At 37.0% G+C, this 19,121-nt stretch overlaps 1 protein-coding gene across 2 annotated transcripts in view; it reads left to right on the plus strand.

Annotated features, from left to right (window-relative positions):
* Positions 1 to 4,210: 4,210 nt before the first annotated feature.
* Positions 4,211 to 19,121, plus strand: part of CRLF1 (cytokine receptor like factor 1) — a 231,137-nt gene continuing 216,226 nt past the window's right edge. For both annotated transcript variants that reach the window (XM_073588657.1, XM_073588646.1), the window contains exon 1: positions 4,211 to 4,701. In XM_073588657.1, the coding sequence (XP_073444758.1) occupies positions 4,647 to 4,701 (55 nt within the window). In that variant the 5' untranslated portion in view covers positions 4,211 to 4,646. The remainder of the gene's footprint in view (positions 4,702 to 19,121) is intronic.

The following is a 19,121-nucleotide window of genomic DNA, read 5'->3' on the forward strand; positions in this document are numbered from 1 at the left end:
CTTTGCAAAAAAAAAAAAAAACTGAGTCGAGGTAATAAGTGCAATAATTTGACTATTACATGTATGGTCCCTATTCTACTATTTCTACTGTGGTGAAATTGATGCCACTTTTGTGGTGTCTGCTAGTAATTTTTGGAAATGTGAACACTCCTGATTGGATGTCGATCTGCTGAATTGGGTTTAGTGGAAGACCTATTGGTCCCTATTGTACTGTTTCTACTCTCGTGAAATTGATGCCACTTTTGTGTTGTAATTCCCTCATTTGTTTGAATGTGAAATCTCCTGGTTGGGTGTCCATTTGTTGGATTGGGTGTAGTGGAAAACCTGTTGGTGCCTATTATTTCTACCATGGTGAAATTGATGCCACTTTGGTGGTGTCTGCCAATAATTTTTGGAAATGTGAACACCCCTGGTTGGGTCTTCTTAATGCATGTTGCCTGTAGCAGTAGGCCTTCGACACCATCAGGCCTCCACTTCCAACTACCCGTGTTACTATCCTTACATTTTTCGGACAATGGTAGTCTTCAAAACTGATATTTGTGCCACCTGAGTGTGGCTCAGCATGAAAGCAGTTAGAGGTGTTGCATGTGGTATCAGGGCTCACAGGAAAGGGGGCCTACACCAATCCCTCACCCACCTCGTTTTACTGTGACGTTTAATTGAAAGTTGTAAATGCTGTCCCAGACTCCAATATCTCATGCCTGGCTGATTGCTGCAGTTCCTTGCTAAAATTTGATATTGATATATTCGCTCAACTCTTTTGTAACTTTGACATTGTTTATATTCCACAATAATTTTCTGGGATAAATACTTCATTTTCTGGAACAATTTCAAGGGTGCCAACATTTTCGGCCATGACTGTAGCTTCAACATTTCACTAGTTCACTTTAATCTTTTGATCATTATTCATACAGTCACCTCAATTTTTCCATATTCAGCACTGAAGTCGTACACGACAATCAGATTAGGTCTTTTTTTTACCCTATGTGGAATTAGCTGTATTCTCACACTATTCCAGTGTAGGGGATAGCAGGTCAAAAATGTTCCTGTATTGCCAACCCCCATCTATTATATTGGCAATAACAGTCCTCCTAGACTGGCTGCAAAAGACCATATGATGTGACAACTGTAGGAAATTATGTGGAAGCCTGAGCAGCAAACTTCAGCAAAGCATTTGACAAAGTATCTCACACATTCCTTATTGAAAAAATGGCTACGTATGGAATGGACAAGGCAACTGTTAGGTGGATTCATAACTGGCTTAGTGATCGGACCCAAAGAGTGGTCGTAAATGGCTGCACATCCAGTTGGAAGAATGTCTCAAGTGGGGTACCACAGGGCTCTATCCTGGGCCCTGTATTGTTCAACATCTTTATCAACGATTTAGATGAAGGAATTGAGGGTAAACTGATTAAATTTGTTGATGACACAAAACTAGGAGGAGGGATAGCTAATACTAGAGAAGAGAGAGAGAGGATTCAAAAAGATATAAATAAACTGGAGCAGTGGGCAGCAACTAACAGAATGGTTTGTACCAGGGAAAAATGCAAAGTGTTACGGCGGCGGAACACGCTTAAAAAAATATAAATAAACGTGTTCGCCGCCCGGGGTCCACCGTGCGGCAGGTGTGATAACCGCTGCTAAAGTGGCAGGACACAGAGACGATAATGTGCACAAGGTTTAACAGCACCTGGTGCACAAAAGTAGCTCTGTTGAGGTCACAGAGCTGCACATGAAAAGAGATGCAGAAGCAGGCTGTTTCACAGACAGAGCTGCAAGCAAAACAAAAATACAAAGAACGCTGAGTCTGTATCAGCTTCACAGACCATCAGCGGCACACGTGCGGTAGCCAGGGATCGGAGTAGTTCAAGACAACACTACAACTGGATAGACTTACCGTGGCAGACCGTGTGCACGGCGTCGCAACTGCGGACGCCAAAAGCGACTGCAAGCGCTGATTTAGCAGGCGCAATGCTGAACGCTGGCTGCTGTAACGAAGGATGCTTGAGCGCGCTGGCGCTAGCGCAATACTGGCTGTACCCAATCACTCACACAAACATAATATTCGAGGGAAGGGGTTTCATAATAAGTCATTCACCAGACCAAGTATCCATCACCAAACACACAGCAGCAAGTATAGAAAATACTAGCGCATGGCATAGCGGCCATGCGCACTTTTTATAGCGTACGGGACCAGCCAGAAATCTTCAGAGCCCCGAGCATAACCAATCAAATCAGGAGCAGGACCTGAGCACCTGACTCCTGAACTCCAATGAGAGCTAGTCCCGTGAGCATGCTCAGAAGCAGGGAAAAAGGACTTAGCCTCTGGAGACAAATGTGAGAATCTGGATTGCTGCATATGAATAGAATGACCCAGATTCCTAACACAAAGTACTACATCTGGGCAATAAAAATGAAAAAAGCATATACAGAATGGGAGGAATAGGGCTAAGCAACAGCACATGTGAAAAAGACTTGGGTATACTAATAGATCACTATGAGTCAACAGTGTGATGCAGCGGCAAAAAAGGCAAATGCAATTCTAGGATCTATTAACAGAAGCATACAGTCTAGATCACGTGAAGTCATTATTGTCCTCTACTCCTCTTTGGTCAGACCTCATCTGGAATAGTGTGTCCAGTTTTGGGCGCCACATTTTAAAAAATACATCAACAAACTGGAGCAAGCTCAGAAAAGAGCGACCAGAATGGTGACCAGTCTGCAAACCCTGTCTTATGAGGAAAGGTTGTAGGATTTGGGAATGTTTAGCTTGCAGAAGAGAAGACTGAGAGGAGACTTAATAGCTGTCTACAAATATCTCAAGGGCTGTCACATTGTAGAAAGATCATCTTTATTCTCATTTGCACAAGGAAAGGCTAGAAGCAATGGGATGAAACTGAATGGGAGGAGACACAGATTAGATATTAGAAAAAACTTTTTGACAGAGTGATCAATGAGTGGAACAGGCTGCCATGAGAAGTGGTGAGTTGTCCTTCAATAGAAGTCTTCAAACAGAGGCTGGACAGACATCTGTCTGGAATGATTTAGCGAATCCTGCTTTGAGCAGGGGGTTAGACCAGATGGCCCAGGAGGTCCCTTCCAACTCTACGATTCTATGATTCTATGATTCAATGCTTGTTGTCATTTGCCTTCTCACTCAATCTTCAGAAGCTTTTGAAAAGGCGCCTGCATATTTTATTTTATGACGATCCTCGTTAATCAAATCGCAGAGTGTTCAAATACATGGTGACCTGCAAATTTCAGAAAATTTGACCTGAAGTTGATCCTCGAAGTATTGAGCCACTTATCTTTAATTAGGAACTCTATTTACATTGGTCTCCGGTTTGTGAATTTTAAATGACATTACATGAAAATTAAGAACTTTAATTCCTCTACCCTCCAAGCCAACTTTTAATATCCCTTGTTCCTATAGCTATGCCACTAATAATGTTTTATCATTTTAAAAAGAGTCTATCTTCTGTTGTATAAAATATTATTGTGCTTAAGAGGGTGATTTACAAGTAAAATAAAAATATATTTAATGAAATACAAAAAATGAAATATTTCTCACCTGTTAAATCCCCAGCTCTTTTGGTCCTCCCACATTTCTTGTTAACATGCCAGCTGCAATGACATGATGCAGTGAGAGCATATGACCACTGCAGCCAGTCAGTGGCCAAAGTGGTTATGGCAGTAATTACTCCATGTGACTGCCCTATTGCCCTTGTAAATAAAGACAGGAGGTGATCTCAGAAACACTTGAGTTTTGGGGCATATATCACGGGAGTTATGAGTCTTTTATATTTTCTTACATTTTCTTTTGCCTGTTTTTTTTACTTTTGAAACACCAATTTACCAATTTAAAATTTTCTATTTATATAGGTAATGTTACAGTTTTGAGTTACTTTTGTGGCAAACTTTACTTCACAGAGACAAGCCTGGTAAATGTGACCCCAGAGAGAGATTTTACATCACAATTATAGCATTAGAGCTGCCTGGATGTTGCTCATAAAACACTTTGATTAATTCTTAGCTTATTAAGAAACTGCTGATATCTGCTCTGACACTCTAACGCCATCACCAGTTTGATATTTTAATGACGACACAAATTAACCTTGGCAGGAAAAGTGATGTTGTAAGTGACCTCATTTAACGACTCAGACAATTTCTGGTCGTGACTCACATCTGAAGGTTTTTTTACGAAGCTTGAGTGAAAAGGGAAAAAAAAAATCAGGAAATGTCAGCAGACAGAAGAAGTAAAAAGAGGGGAGAATGACAAAAAGGGGGCAGCGGAGGAATAGCAAAGAATGTCTTCTCCAGCACTGTAGGGCTTGGTAATTTTGGCAACCCATGTGGGCGGGGAAATGAATGGGGCTACAGGCATATTTAGCTTGTCAGTTCTCAGTTGCTCAGACTTGCAAAAGGGTTTTCCTTAACCTGCAAGCTGTCTGTTTCCTCTATACACGCTTCGCTTATTTCTGTAGCTCGTATAAAAAAATCTGCATTATCATAAAAACACATAGACAAGCAACTTTCTTACAGCAGGACATACCAGCGAGGGGGAGAAAAAATCTTCGAGAATTCACAAGATTCAAGGTGGAATTTTTTTAAGTGCTCAAGTGGATTTTTTAAAAAAGCCTTGAAATATGATCACCTTAGTGCTTCCATGGATTTGCATGTTAATTGTGAACTCCTTGACTCGTAAGTAATATTCTTTATATTTCTTTTCATTATTGCTTGCCAGGTTTATGGATAATTTGAAAGCAGCGATTTAGTATCACGTTATGTATCTGTACTGTGTATTAAAGTAATTCGGAAATGTTTTAATCATCGAATTTTAGCTTGACCACTGAATAAGTGAATAATAGGATGTGTCATCATAGGTGGAATCTTTTTGTTTTATTTTAATTTCTTAATAAATAGTCTGTGTATTAAGATAAGCAAGTACATTTTTATGTCAAATAATATACATATATGCACTTATTTTATATTTATATATATAGAGGGAGAAAGCGAGAATATTTAATACAGTGCCATATACAAACACAAATATCTAGCTATAAAAATACATATATATGCACTCAAACGTGTATATATATATATATATATATATACTGCTCAAAAAAATAAAGGGAACGCTAAACAATACAATGTATTGTCTAGTGTTCCCTTTATTTTTTGAGCAGTATATGTCTATCTATCTATCTATCTATCTATCTATCTATCTATCTATCTATATATATATACATATTTTGCCCTGTATAGATGTGATGGAAATGAATAAGGTTAATAAACTGACATTCCCCTATCATAAAAAAGAGATAGAGATGAAAGCACCGGATACAAGAATGTAAATTTAAACAGTAGTGGTACAGCTTTCAGCTGCAAAGTAAAGCCTCTAACATATGAGGAGACTCCAGTTGTGGAACAGACCTTGTTAAATTGAAAAGGTACGTACACATAAATCGTTCTGCCTGAGGATTGGCAGTGTTTCCGTTGTGCTTTTAAAAAGCTTGCCGGAATTATTGTTTTAGAGGATAGTGAAAATATACAAAGCTAAGGAACACAAGATCACGTGCGCAAATTCACCCTAGTGCAGCGATCTGTATACAATAATGCGTCTCCAAATGACATCTCCATGCACTGAGGATGCAAAGGCTGAAGGACAAGCAGGGAGAGATTAAAGTGGTGGTCTGTGAATTCCTGATTTGACTTGCTTGAAGAAAGGCAGAAAATGTAATCTTTCTGGAGGTTCTCAAGTGGTCAAGCTTTGCATACGTTGCCTGCAGGAATATATTAATTGAGAATCATTTAGGGAATGGTATGAGGCAGCTGGACACAGATGATAGGATGCTTGCTGAGCTCCTCAGGAATCTGGTACCTATTCTCTGTAATGCTAAATACCCTAAATCATTTACCAGTTTGTCTGTTCTCTAGGATATTGTTGACATCTATGTGTTTCTTAAAATCGACCTCTATCTACATGAAGCATTGCATGGTCATCAGATCCTCTGTTCTATGTTTTAAAATGTTTATCTCCAAGAATAGTTTTGCGGCACACTAATTACTTTATAGGGTCTGACTTTGGGAATGTGATCCGGTATACATAAGTTGAACAGTACTCCGATCGAAATTCCTTCAGTTACTTCCATTTATCAGTTAAAAAATATAAGCGAAAAAAGGAAAAAACGAAATATGAACATATATGTATGTCATTATATTCACGTGTGACATATGCTGATATCGGACTATGAGCCCATTCTGAAGATAGTCAGAACTGCAGAGAAGTAGTAATAGATGATCATCTTGCAGCAGTGTATACAGCTGCCTGCTTTCCCTTTAAGAAATGATAATGGCTGTGAGGGTTATCATATTGTTACCATTAACACGTCATACCTAGTCTGGTTCTTTGCGAAAATATGCAAGATATTTACAAGAAAAGACCTAGCAGTAGCTTTTTAGCATAATGCCTAATATAGTATGGATTGATGCACTATTACCTGTGGGACTCAAATTTCTTATCCTGATTATATTAATGTATTGTCACATGGTATGAGCGCGAATAGCATATGTGTGTATGTGTGTGTGTGTGTAAATGTGTATATATTTAAAATACAGATGTTATTCTAAAGAACATTCACAGAATATTGTGGCTATCGGTTATTTCGCAGCACCTTTTGTAAATATCCGGACTATTGCTCCATGGAACATTTACTAAACATATTGCTTCATTGATAATTCAGTTTTGCTGCTTGTGATAGCATGGCTGCTATAGAAGAAGAGCATCGTTTAATGAAAACCAATCCATAGATTGCTGCCACATGTGTGGTTCCTTTTACCATTTTATAATGGTGGCGTTGTATGTGCAAATTTACAAAACCGCATTCAGTGTTCCGACTGTAAAAGTCACAGCCATAACAATTCAGGCTGAAAATGGCGTTGCCATTTCCCCAATACCTGGGAGGTGATGCATTGCTATTTTTTTCATTAATTAGTAATGTAAAAGCGGCATACAGAATCTTTTCTCCTCTCGTCTCTTAGAGATCTGTACCTTGCAGCCTTGTATATATTTGCAGGACAAACACACATGTTCTTGGCAGCTGGGAAAAGGTGTGTGAGCTGAATATTACCGATCCAATGTCCATTTGAGTGTAGATGTAACATACCTGCTACCTAGCAGACTACGTTCGTATGTTCCAGCCTCCTAATGTTGTACCAGTCGTATGGTGAAGGTTTTCTTGTCCTGTCACTTATTGCTTTCTTTAATTCCAATGAATGGGGAGAACAAACAATGGTGAAATGGGAATTACTCCAGTTAACCCTAATCAAGTTATTTTAATTGCTACAAGTAACTTTGAGCAACACGCTATTGGCCTGGAGACAAGTCCGCCAGCGAGTCAGGAAGCCCTGAGTGCATTAACATTCTGGAATAAAGGAAATGTAATAATGCAGGCACTACCCTTATGTTTTACATTTCAGACACTGATTTTGCATGATCATGCACAGTTTCTTGGCCGACATCGCAGTGTTAACGAATGTCGAACAGAGCTTTAATTTCATTTTCAGCTCAAGTTCTCTATTGTCTGTAAGGACTGACTGCTGGAACAAGGTTCCTTTCTGCTTTAACAAGTGGTCTGCTCCTTGCTATTCAGTGACCAAATTGTAATAAAAGTCAGTTCAACAAAGCAGACCTGGGGTCACATGGAATTGTACGTGTTAAAAACATCTTGTGCTTGTTAAAACCATCTCCTCCTTTCTAAATTACCTTGTTTCATCATTAGGAAACCAGCACTGGGGTTCTCAGTATCAAAAGTCCTGAACAGAAGTAGAATGCTTTTTCCAAATTAAAGATATATTTTCTTTTTTTAACTTGTGGTCCAAAGTGGCACCAGATGGGACATGGAATCGTATGTTATTTATTAGAGTCTATTGGCTGCTAGATGAGGCGAATAAAAAAAAGCCCTGCAGATATATGGTTTCCATTGATTACAGGTAAAATTGTCATGTACAGGCCAGGAAATTTTCTAAATGAATTCCTAAGTAAACATTCCATTCTATCGGACTCTGACGGATGCCATGACAAAATGGAAGTGCATGAGCAAATTATGTGCATGCATATGTTTGAGTTGCCAGAAACTATCTACATTTTACAGACCCTATATTTCTTAACTATAATGATTTGGTGACTTTTTGTTTCATCTTCCTGCCCCAAACATATAGTTCAATTGAACCTAAACCCTTGCGAGAAAAAAAATCATTAGTGACTAGGACTAGATAAGCCTCTTTAATAGGAGATCTATATATATATATATATATATATATATGCACATATAAATATATACACACACACACACATGCATACATGTATGCATATATATAAACTACAATAAAGTATGCTACTAGGTGAAACTCACAGCAGATTGCGAAGGCTAGCATTATAGTGTGACGTTTTACAAACTGTAATAAACTATAATAAAGTTCGCTACAAGGTGAAACATGTATATATTTATATATATATATATATGTATATATATTTATATGTTTATCGTAAAGGTAAAGTTGACTAGTCACACCATGATGCTAACCTTGGCAATCTGCTGCATGTTACTCCTAATACCATACCTTATTGTAGTGGTTTGCCACCTGTAGCTCTCCACTTAATGCAAAGCTACAATAGTCCAAATGTGAACTTGTAAGACATGCTGAGAGATGTCGTTTTGCCACATCTGATTCTTTTCCTATGATATCTGATACATTGTTGTAACATAAACAAGTCAGTAAAATGTCAAATGATTTATCCACTATTCTGACCCATCAAATCAAATCGAATGTTAGGAAAATGTACTATAGCTAAGCTAATTTGGTCCCACGTATTTAATTTGCAAAATAGATTTTAATGGTACCTTTTGTTAATAACACAGTTATTTTTTTAAAATTTCTGTATGTAATGTAAAGTTCCAGATATTTATTATGAGCAAAATTATTTCTTCATGCACTTAGTAGTCATATTTCCTTTTTATTTTTTTTATGCAAAACTATATCTAATATATAATATGCAACCTATGTAGTAATTCTGCAATATTGCAGAAAAAGATCAGACATTTTTTAGAAAGCCATCAAAAAGGTGGATAATAGACTAGACCAATAGATTGGTATATTTGATGTCGGAAAATAATATGTGAAATGCAATATTTTTTTATGTATAGCGAAATATTGATCCACGTACCTCTAAACTCTGAGAGGACCTAGAAAATCTATATTGAAGCCTGCTCTGCTATTTCCTCTGCACATTCGAGTAACTATCAGTATAGTGGCCTTATGAGGGATGACATGATTGCATGGGCACATGCTTTATCATGAGATGCTCCAAACAGTGATATAACTGACACAATAACTTTGACGTTAGCTATTTTGTTGAATACACAAGATATTGACAAACTCTACAATGTAGTTCAACTTCTTCTTGATGATTTACCTCGTAGCGAGTTGATGAAATTTTCTGATGTATTTGAATAGCTGTGTGAAATATCTTTTAGGAATCACTATACATTTCGGAAGCTTTAAGTAGATGTCAACTTCTTTTAGTAGGAAAAGTAATGGTAATTCATGGTAGAATCAGATTTCCTTCAGCTTTTAAAAGCAAGTACATGTTAGTCAAAGGTAAGGCCAAGCTGACGTGGTCATAAAACGGCCAATTTTTAACATTTGTACTATGGGTGTGACCTGCACCACCCTGCTTGATTTCTCATTGACCTATGCGGTGATCTAAGCGTAGTTTAGTAGAACCTTAATGGTGAGGGTGTAATACAAAATCTAAAACCCAAGCTGTTGTAAATGTTGCTGTTAAAGTAGAACATGCATGAGATCACCATTGCTCAAATGATTTGCTCACAATGTGCACAATGAGTCCAAGTACCCTGCACCTAAGTACTTACAGACTGCATTTGTGTAAGTCTTACTCATGCAATATCTGTTGTCCTAACCAGTAGCTGATACAGAATCATTACCAGAATAATCCCTACAAGTAGAATTTCTTCTCAATGGTCATTATTAAATTTCACTATAGTTTTGAAGAAAATATAGAACTGTCATCAACAGAGTAGTTTTTCTTCCCATTATGGGCAATACATAGATATTTCACAGGCATTATGACATCTAGCTGACAGTCAGAAGAACATTACCAAATTTCTAAAAAAAAGTATGTTATTTTTACTAATAAATCTCAAACTTATGAGAAAGTGAGGTGTTAAATCAACCTTTGTCTGGGAAGTAACACTGATCCTGTCGTTTTACGCAGCTGTATTCTGCATTTTAATATTTGTACCACCTATCACCCTATTTTTCCACTGAACTTATATTACATTATAATAGAACACTGAATTTATTTGAAGATATAACATTCACTAGTTACCATAACACACAACTTTATGTGGAACATAATTCTATTTATACCATTGCGTCTTTTTTGACCAAATAAGACATAGACTATTATAATCTGATACAGTCAAAGGCAAAATAAAAGTGTACATATTTCTCTATTTTCAAGTGCTTAACTGATTTAGTACACTACTTGCTAAATTAGATATTAATCAGAACCAGCCATAGACATGGCATGTCCTGAACTGCGCTTGTAAACTACAAGAAGATCTACAATAAGAACTCAAATAGGCATACATGGAATATTGATAGAAGGCCAAATGAACACAAACTAGAAGCTAAGACACCTTAAACACAAACTAAAGTCTAATTTATGTAGAATCCGATTGAAAATATTTGGAGAGTCGTAGTGGACACATATTGAAGTTTCTCCCTAATGTCAGCAGTACAGGAGCAGTATGCTGTGAGCTATACTCATCTGTCCTATGATAATTAGATAATGTGGTCATATTTCATTACCAGATGTTTTTTTACTTATTTAATAGCAATGGTTCTGCTATAAAAGATGGTCCAGTGCTGAAAACAGCTCCCTTCACCAGTTATTTGCCTAGGGAAACTTTAGGGAATGTGCACCTTATTGTTTCCCATTTGCACTTCGCACAACACAAAGCTGCTTTGATACAAAGTTTGTTATTTTATCTACTTCAGTTACAAAAACATATTCAGCTTAATAAACCAGAGATTTTGTCATTATACCCTTTTGGGAACAGTGGATACTGTGTATAGAATCAGGCAAGGAATCAGTTTTCAATCAAAAACAATAGGTCACATGTTTAAAAAATGTTTTGCGTTGATCAAAAAAATCAGTCAAATCAACTTTATTTTCGAACCCTTTGTAGCAATACTAAAACTTGAATGTGTCAGCAACACTGAACCTTATAAGAGATTTACTTCATAAGGATCTAAGACATGAAAAACCCAGCTAATCATATTTCATATCTGCTCAAGCCAAAATAGAATTGTAGTGGAGTAGAAAGAAGAAAAAATGTCTGCAATCAATTTATAGCCAACAAACAAAAAGTTATTCCGTTTTATAGACGGGGGCAGTGCGTGGAAAAGCATGTAGCAAATAAGCATCTTGATACATTGAGTTGTGTTTCAAAGGCTAAATGGCTGAATGCTAAATCATTATGTACAATGCCAGTAATGAAGTCAAGTATACTGCCACTGTATGTTTAAGGTAGGGGTGGTATAGTTTCTAGGAAGATTAAGGCCTCCCTAACTATTTGGCAGTCTATTAGACAAATTTTTACTTAGGGTATGTCAGGAGAACTCTCATTGCTTAAATGTGCAATGACAACAATGGTTGATGATAAATAAATACATAAATATGTTGTTTTTTATGCATTTATTAAGGTTTTTAGTTACAGTTAAGGGAAATCTTAATGATACAGCAATGAATTATATTCTTTGTAAAGGGCCTGTCACACTAAACGATATCGCTAGCAATATCGCTATAACATCACTGGTTTTGTGACGCAGCGGCGATATTGCTAGCGATATCGCTATGTGTGATACTTACCTCCGACCGGCTTCCCCACTGGTTATCACTGATCATCACGCGATTACGGCCTGCGCCGTTTCTCGTCGTCAGCTTCCTGCTGGGCTTCCTGCTGTGGTGACGAGCGACGTGTGGACGCGTGTGGGAGGATGTCTTCATCGCCATGTCTGACAGGTAAGTAGCGACCGCCGACCGCTGCTATGTCGCTGGTAAGCTCACTAGCGACCACTTAGCGAACCAGCGATCCTGACCGGGTCATATAGTTGTCAGGATCGCTGGTGCATCGCTAAGTGTGACAGTACCTTAGCCTTCCTAGTTTGCGACAGTAGCTTGTTCAGAATGACCTGACTCTTAGACACAATGCAAGGTTCATTAAACAACAGATTGGTGTGATAATACATGACTGGTCTGCTCAGGACCCTAAGGTCAAACACCTTGAAGAAAAAAGGAATGCTAATGGCAAATCTGGCTTCACTAATGTCAGGAAAAAGGAGGATGGAAAGGAGCAAGGAAGGCCAGTGAAAATAGGTTAAAAGGCGACTAAATATTACAGTAAAATTATATATCGATGTTATATCAACATGCATGGCATTTGAGAGAGACCTAAGTCTTAAAAAACCCCAAAATGTTCTCAATATAAATATATATAGAGTAACAATAATTCATGGTGTTCTGGTATCATGAGTCAAGAAACATAAAGCAGTTTTAACCATTAAGCATTGTTGGTGTAGTCATTTGATATCTTCTAACATTGACTAGGGATTTAATGAATGTCCATGGGCAACCCAAATGCCCCAGACTTAAGCTGCTCATTGGCTAGAGCAGAGGACTTTCTTTTATCTCATTTATCCTAAATCAAAATTAAAAACTTTAGCTGAAGACCTAGGTGAGACCTGGTGAGAGCAAATCCAGCAATTAGACATGTAGTTCAGCTTAAACTTGTATCTAAATAATTATGGTTAGCATACCAGGAAATTTAGACCATCTGTAGGATTATTTCATGAGATTCTCTTTGATATATTCTATTTAAATCTCTATCATCCGTACACTAGTGCAGGGCTCTGAGTCTATAAGTTTAACTCACTGAATTGATGAAATCAGTGAGCCATGTTGGAATTCCTTGAACTCTTTGTGCTATATAATATGTATCTCGGAGTAGTCATAATTTATGCTTTGTTAGCAGATCAGTAATAGATGGAAGTAGATTTGGATGCATCTCATGTGAAGCTGAAAACCAACCATCAGTACATGTGCTACAAAGCTGGTTCTGGCCACATTGCAATTTTTAACTGCTCAACATTTTTGCCAGCAGAGTAGTAACAATCACGAAGAAGTTCCACATAGCAAACTCTGCCCTGTAATTACTACAAAGTTCAGAACGTGAAATTAATTTGTACTAAGTGTTTTCCTAATATTCAAAATAATTAGTCTTAATTAATGCACCACTGAAAGCATTTATACATTATCCCCAGTTATCACTTCCTACCTCAACTTCTACAGACTCTTTTGTTTTACATGAATTGTTTCGGTCTATACCAGTGTATCCCAAACTCCAGTCCTCACGAACCCCCACAGGTCATGTTTTCAGGATTTCATAGTATTGCCCAGGTGGTGGAAGTATCATCAAGACATCAGGAATTATCTCACCTGTGCAATACTATGGATATCCTGAGAACATGGCCTGTGGGGGGGGGGGGTCGTGAGGAGTTTGGGAAACACTGGTCTATACTACTGTATAATTCTGGCCTATGGTGGTATATAATCTATACTGTCATTAGAATATCTATATCTATCACACAGAATAGTGTTTCTCGCTGAATGACTGTGATCTACTGTGGTGTCCCAGGATTCTGGTTGGGACTCAGACCGGGGTCATTCCGTCCGGTCAGCTCAGATGTAAGTTACACATATCAAAAAGAACTCCAATTTTTCAATCCATATATAAAGCTGCATATTGCTAGTGCTTTATGCTCTATATGAGCATTATACGAAACTTTTCTTTTCTATTGTTCTCCTTTTCTATAAACACATGCATAAAGGCCATCTGAGAAGCTTGTAAATGCATATCTCTGAATGTTAATGTGTGCTAAGTATGTTCTTTACTATTTCTAATGCATCTGCAATCGTAATAAAAATCTTTTCTTTATATAGCGCCAACATATTCCACAGCGTGTTACAGTTTGCACATTACAATGTACAATCATTGCAATGATCCTTCTGCCCTCCTGCAATTCTTTCTTATGGCTCCTGGTAGGTGTGATGGCTACAATAAATCATATTAATGACAGATGTGTGGGCTATGGGATCCTATCCTACTATAAAAGTACAGAAGTCGCATAACCATCAACACTGGAAACCTGTGTTTTCTTGTTTCCTGGCACTTAAGAATGAATTAGTTGATCATTAGCTGTTCCATTCAATATACTGTAATCTCATAAACAGATCCACATGGTGAAGCAATCTGTTCTTGCTCATTAAATAAAATAACATTACTCTATCCTTCTGTCTTATTAGGAAATATGTTTGTTTTGTTTTAGCAATGTCCCATACAAAGTAGTCTTGTTTAACACGTCAGTGGCATTTAGACATGTGGCTGTTATTAACGCCGTAACTGATGTCAGGGAGAAGGTAAAGAAGGATATTTATAATGGTGGGGTCCACACATACAATTCAAATCTGTAATAAATGACATTGGGCCTTCATGCAACGGACCAGGTTTTCTCTTGTGTCACACGGAGAATGCTAACTATTCAGTATTAAAAGATTTGGATGTCCAAGTCAAGATGATGTATGAAGTGAAAAAGCTGGGAAATTCTTCTAATCTTACTACTGGCATCATTTGCGGCAAGTGTCCTATTTAGATACACTAAGGCAACATTATTTTTTTATGAATATTAAAATATACACTATAGAATATTGGAGATTCCCAATTGTTATGTTATTGTAAAATGCAAGTTATTCTGAAATACCTATATCTAAGCATGTAAAGTTTCAAAATGGTAGTAATAATTCATAAAGAATTCACAATATTTGTAAAACGCTAATAGCTAACAAAAATACTAAAACAATTTAATAAATTACAATAGTTTGTCCCTTAGTCCAAGACCAAACATTTATGACAAATTGATATATCAATAAATAATAAAAAAAAGATTACTGAAAATAAACACTAATAATAATTAATAATGTCTCATGTTGTGTGTGAGGTAGTAGTTATACTATAGATATTTTTGACTATGTTCTACCTTCATATTGATGCTTTCAAAATGTTAAAAGCACCCTCTGTCTTCAATTAATCACATAAATTAGTTTGTGGTCACGGTCCAAAGTCTTGGCACATTATTTGCTATCTTAGTAAAACATTCTATTAATGGGCCTCATAAGCTTTCATGGGTCACTTAATTTTTCTTAAGGCAATGATATAAAACACAAAGGCCGTGTCTGCAGGTGGCTTGAGAGGCCTGAGTAACAATGCACTGTAAAATATCCACATATTCCTAAGCATATACCGTATGTACATTGCAAGTGTTTGCTTATTACTGTTTAGAAATATAATAAAATCAAAAGAAAATCTGAGATTCTTACATTCTCAACTGCATGTATATAAGTGTTTCTATTCAATTATTCCAGTTGGTTAAAGGGAAAGCATTACTTTTTAAATTAAAGTAGATAAGACTGGGCACCATATGCACCCTACGGTTTTTCCATTTGTTAGAGATTATTGATAAGCGAGTTTACTTGTTGCTCGGGTTTTTCCGAGCATGCTCGGGGGTCCTCCGAGTATTTTGCCGTGCTTGGAGATTTATTTTGTGTCGACGCAGCTGCATGATTTGTGGCTGCTAGACAGGCTGAATACATGTGAGGAATGCCTGTTTGGTAGGGAATCTCCACACGTATTCAGGCTGTCTATTAGCCGTAAATCATGCAGCTACTTCAACAAAAACTAAATCTCCGAGCATGGTAAAATACTCGGAGGACACCCGAGCATGCCCGGGAAAACCAGAGCAATGAGTATACTTGCTCATCACTATTAAAGATCAATTCAGGTAACTTATCCTTAGAGCCACACACATGGATGTTAAAATGCCAACTAACATTGACACCTGTTTTGAATAGAATATTTTAAAAGTAAAACCAATCTAGTAAGTTGGACCCTAACTTTCAGAAGCCAAATTCTTCTTTTGGCATGAAACGGAATAAAGTACTACATTTTGATCATTACAGTAAGATTTGGTAAGAATGAACATAAAGAGCAAAAAAATATGAATAGTCATTTCTAAGTTCTCAACTTTCTACTTACCGTATCAATCTGTCTGTTGATGTATTAGCAATACTTTGATTGCCACTATAAACAAGTAATCTATGGAGCTAAGGTATACTAAATGTTGCAAATTTAAAATAATGGCAGTATGCATTATTATGTATAAACAAAATGTTGTATATTTAAATTATATATATGTTTAATATATATATATATCATTATTGCAAATATTTCAATAAAATAAATAAAATGTATATATATATATATATATAATTTATTTTATTTTTCTATGAATTATATTTTCTATTCTTAATGAGATTTTCTGAATTTATTACATCATTATAATAAGTTTCTGGAACAGCTTAACATACCAATACATAAAAAAAACATATTCTTGGTTTCATTGACCTGAATTAAAACATTTGTATTTTAGAGCTCGTCAAAGTAAATGATAATATTTCTATATGTAAATTTCCTAAACGTTTTACAAACATATAAATTAACAAGTAAATATTGTGCATAATATCTTTTTGCCTAACGTGTTTGCCTGCAATAACAAGAAATATCAACAGTTGCAAGTATAGTTTAAGGGCGACGTGAGAATTGCGTGTGATTTATTTAATTAAAGGATATGTATGTATGTATACAGTATATATATATATATATATATATATTCTAACTTGAGTCAGCATTTACCACCCTAGAAATAAACTTTCAATATTTATTAACAGTTACCGTTTTTGGGCAGAGGGTAAAATATGTTATTTTTGCCATTTTTTACTCTGCTCTGTCTTTCCTTTGATGTCAGATGGATAAATAAATGTCCAAGGTATTACCACTACTCCAGTGTGATTCGATATGTGATGCTAAGTGAGAAGTCAACAATGATTAAATGCTGCAGGCGGCATGTTAATAAAAAGGAAGAGATATATAAAAAATGTCAGCCCTGAAGCTACAGGAAAATAATAGGTACATAAGAAGCTCGCTTGTGATCCAGTCTTTTATCTCTGCTGAGCAATATTTTAGTCTCTTGAAACATAATTCATTGAGTGAAAAAAAAAAAAAAACAAGTAGATCTTGTGTTGATTTGTGACTATTGTAACAGTTACAGGCAGATTTCAACAAGATTCCAGATGCACAACACACATTTGATCCCTTTGGAGGGAGGAGCACTTCCCTGTTCTTGTTTGTTTTGCAATGATTTCTCTCCTTGCAGTAAAATATAGTCCTGGTGCAGTTCTTCATCTTTAAAAAAAAAAGTTTTATTACAATCAAATAATTGCTCCTTAGCTGATAGTGACAGTCACATTTTGATAATTCATTAAATACATTCCTTCCCATCTATAGTAATATTAAAAAAGAGAAAAAGTCACATGCCTGGCTCAATATTAGCTTTCTAATGCATGATGCCCCTTAATAAAAGTTACACATATGGCATGCGTACAACAGAACAAGGCCTTGTGCACACGAGGAGTGTTTGCAGCATTTTTTTCAGGGCTTTTTTTTTGTTTTGTGTGGAAAAAAACGTTGCATTTTACAGTATCAGTAATATAGGCAAGATTTCTACCCTATGTAACTGTTAGAAAAAAAAAAAGAAGTCTAATAGTCATTAAATTGGCTAAACAAAATATCCTATTCCATCTGTATAGTGATGGACTACGAAATATGCGTAAAACATACACAATTCAAAAAAGTAGCAAACTACACCCAAACAATTGGTTCCACTTCCTAAAATGTACTGATATGAATCTTTTTTGTTTAATTGGATGAAGCTCTCAATACAAGCTGCACAAGATAGTACGCCAAGTTGCTACGTGTGAGCATATAAAATATCGGTTGGATTTTCATGTAGAAAAGTGAGACCATTTTTCATCACTTGTCATCGGTGTGCTATCCGCATGCAATCCGTTTTTTTACTCAAAAGTAGAGATGAGCAAATTTGTTCGGTTTTTGTCCCTGAATCTGATTTTGACAGATTCGAGCCATGTTCGAACACTGTTCGTGCCGAATATATGTTTAATTATCGGTTCCGAACATATTCGGTAATATCTACTTCCATTGACTCTAATGACGTTCGGCTTTCTTTGACGAATATTGCGAAAACAATATTCGAATCCGATCGTATTCGGAACCCAATCCGAACAAATTTGCTCATCTCTACTCAGCAACCATTGATCATTTATAGGACCATATACAGTTTCCTATGCTACAGAAATATGACATATCTGTAAAAATCGGATGCCATACTGATGGTCCATATGGCATCCTGCTGTTTTCTCACTCCCATCCGATTTCAGCATAAAATCTCAGCATGCTACAATTTTTTTCTCACGCCGAATGCAGCTGAGAAAAAATATGCAGATCTGCTCTGCCTCATTGAATGACATTAGTGCATAACCTTCTGTTATAGGATTGCAATTGTGCGAGTTATATATATGCAAGTTATCTGCCACAAACGACAAATGCCTTTGTGCTTTTATTGGCAAATTATCTTGTAAGTGCCAAATGCATGAACATGTTGTAGATCTATCTCATTGGCCTGTAGTTAGGCTAGTTTCACACTTGCGTTAGGAGGCACAGCGCACGGCCGCTGTGCAGCTCCGCCCCCTGCTGCACCCCCTCCGGTCAGCTCCTCCTATGGGCGCATGAAGCTGCATGCGACCTGCATACCCTATCTTTAGCATTGGGTATGCAGGCCGTGCGCTGGTATGCTTTTGGTGGCACATGCGCCCTTTTGACGGTGTGCTGAGCACACCAAAATGCAACACGGTGCGTTTGGCGCACGTCGGCACACCATCAAAAGGGCGCATGCGCCGCCAAAAGCAAACCATGGCATGGCCTGTGTACCTAATGCTAAAGATAGGGTACGCAGGTCGCATGCAGCGTCATGCGCCTATAGGAGGAGCTGACCGGAGGGGGCGT

This window comes from Dendrobates tinctorius, unplaced genomic scaffold, assembly GCF_039654945.1.
Source record: "Dendrobates tinctorius isolate UK_male_01 unplaced genomic scaffold, ASM3965494v1 ptg000011l, whole genome shotgun sequence".
Lineage (NCBI taxonomy): Eukaryota > Metazoa > Chordata > Amphibia > Anura > Dendrobatidae > Dendrobates > Dendrobates tinctorius.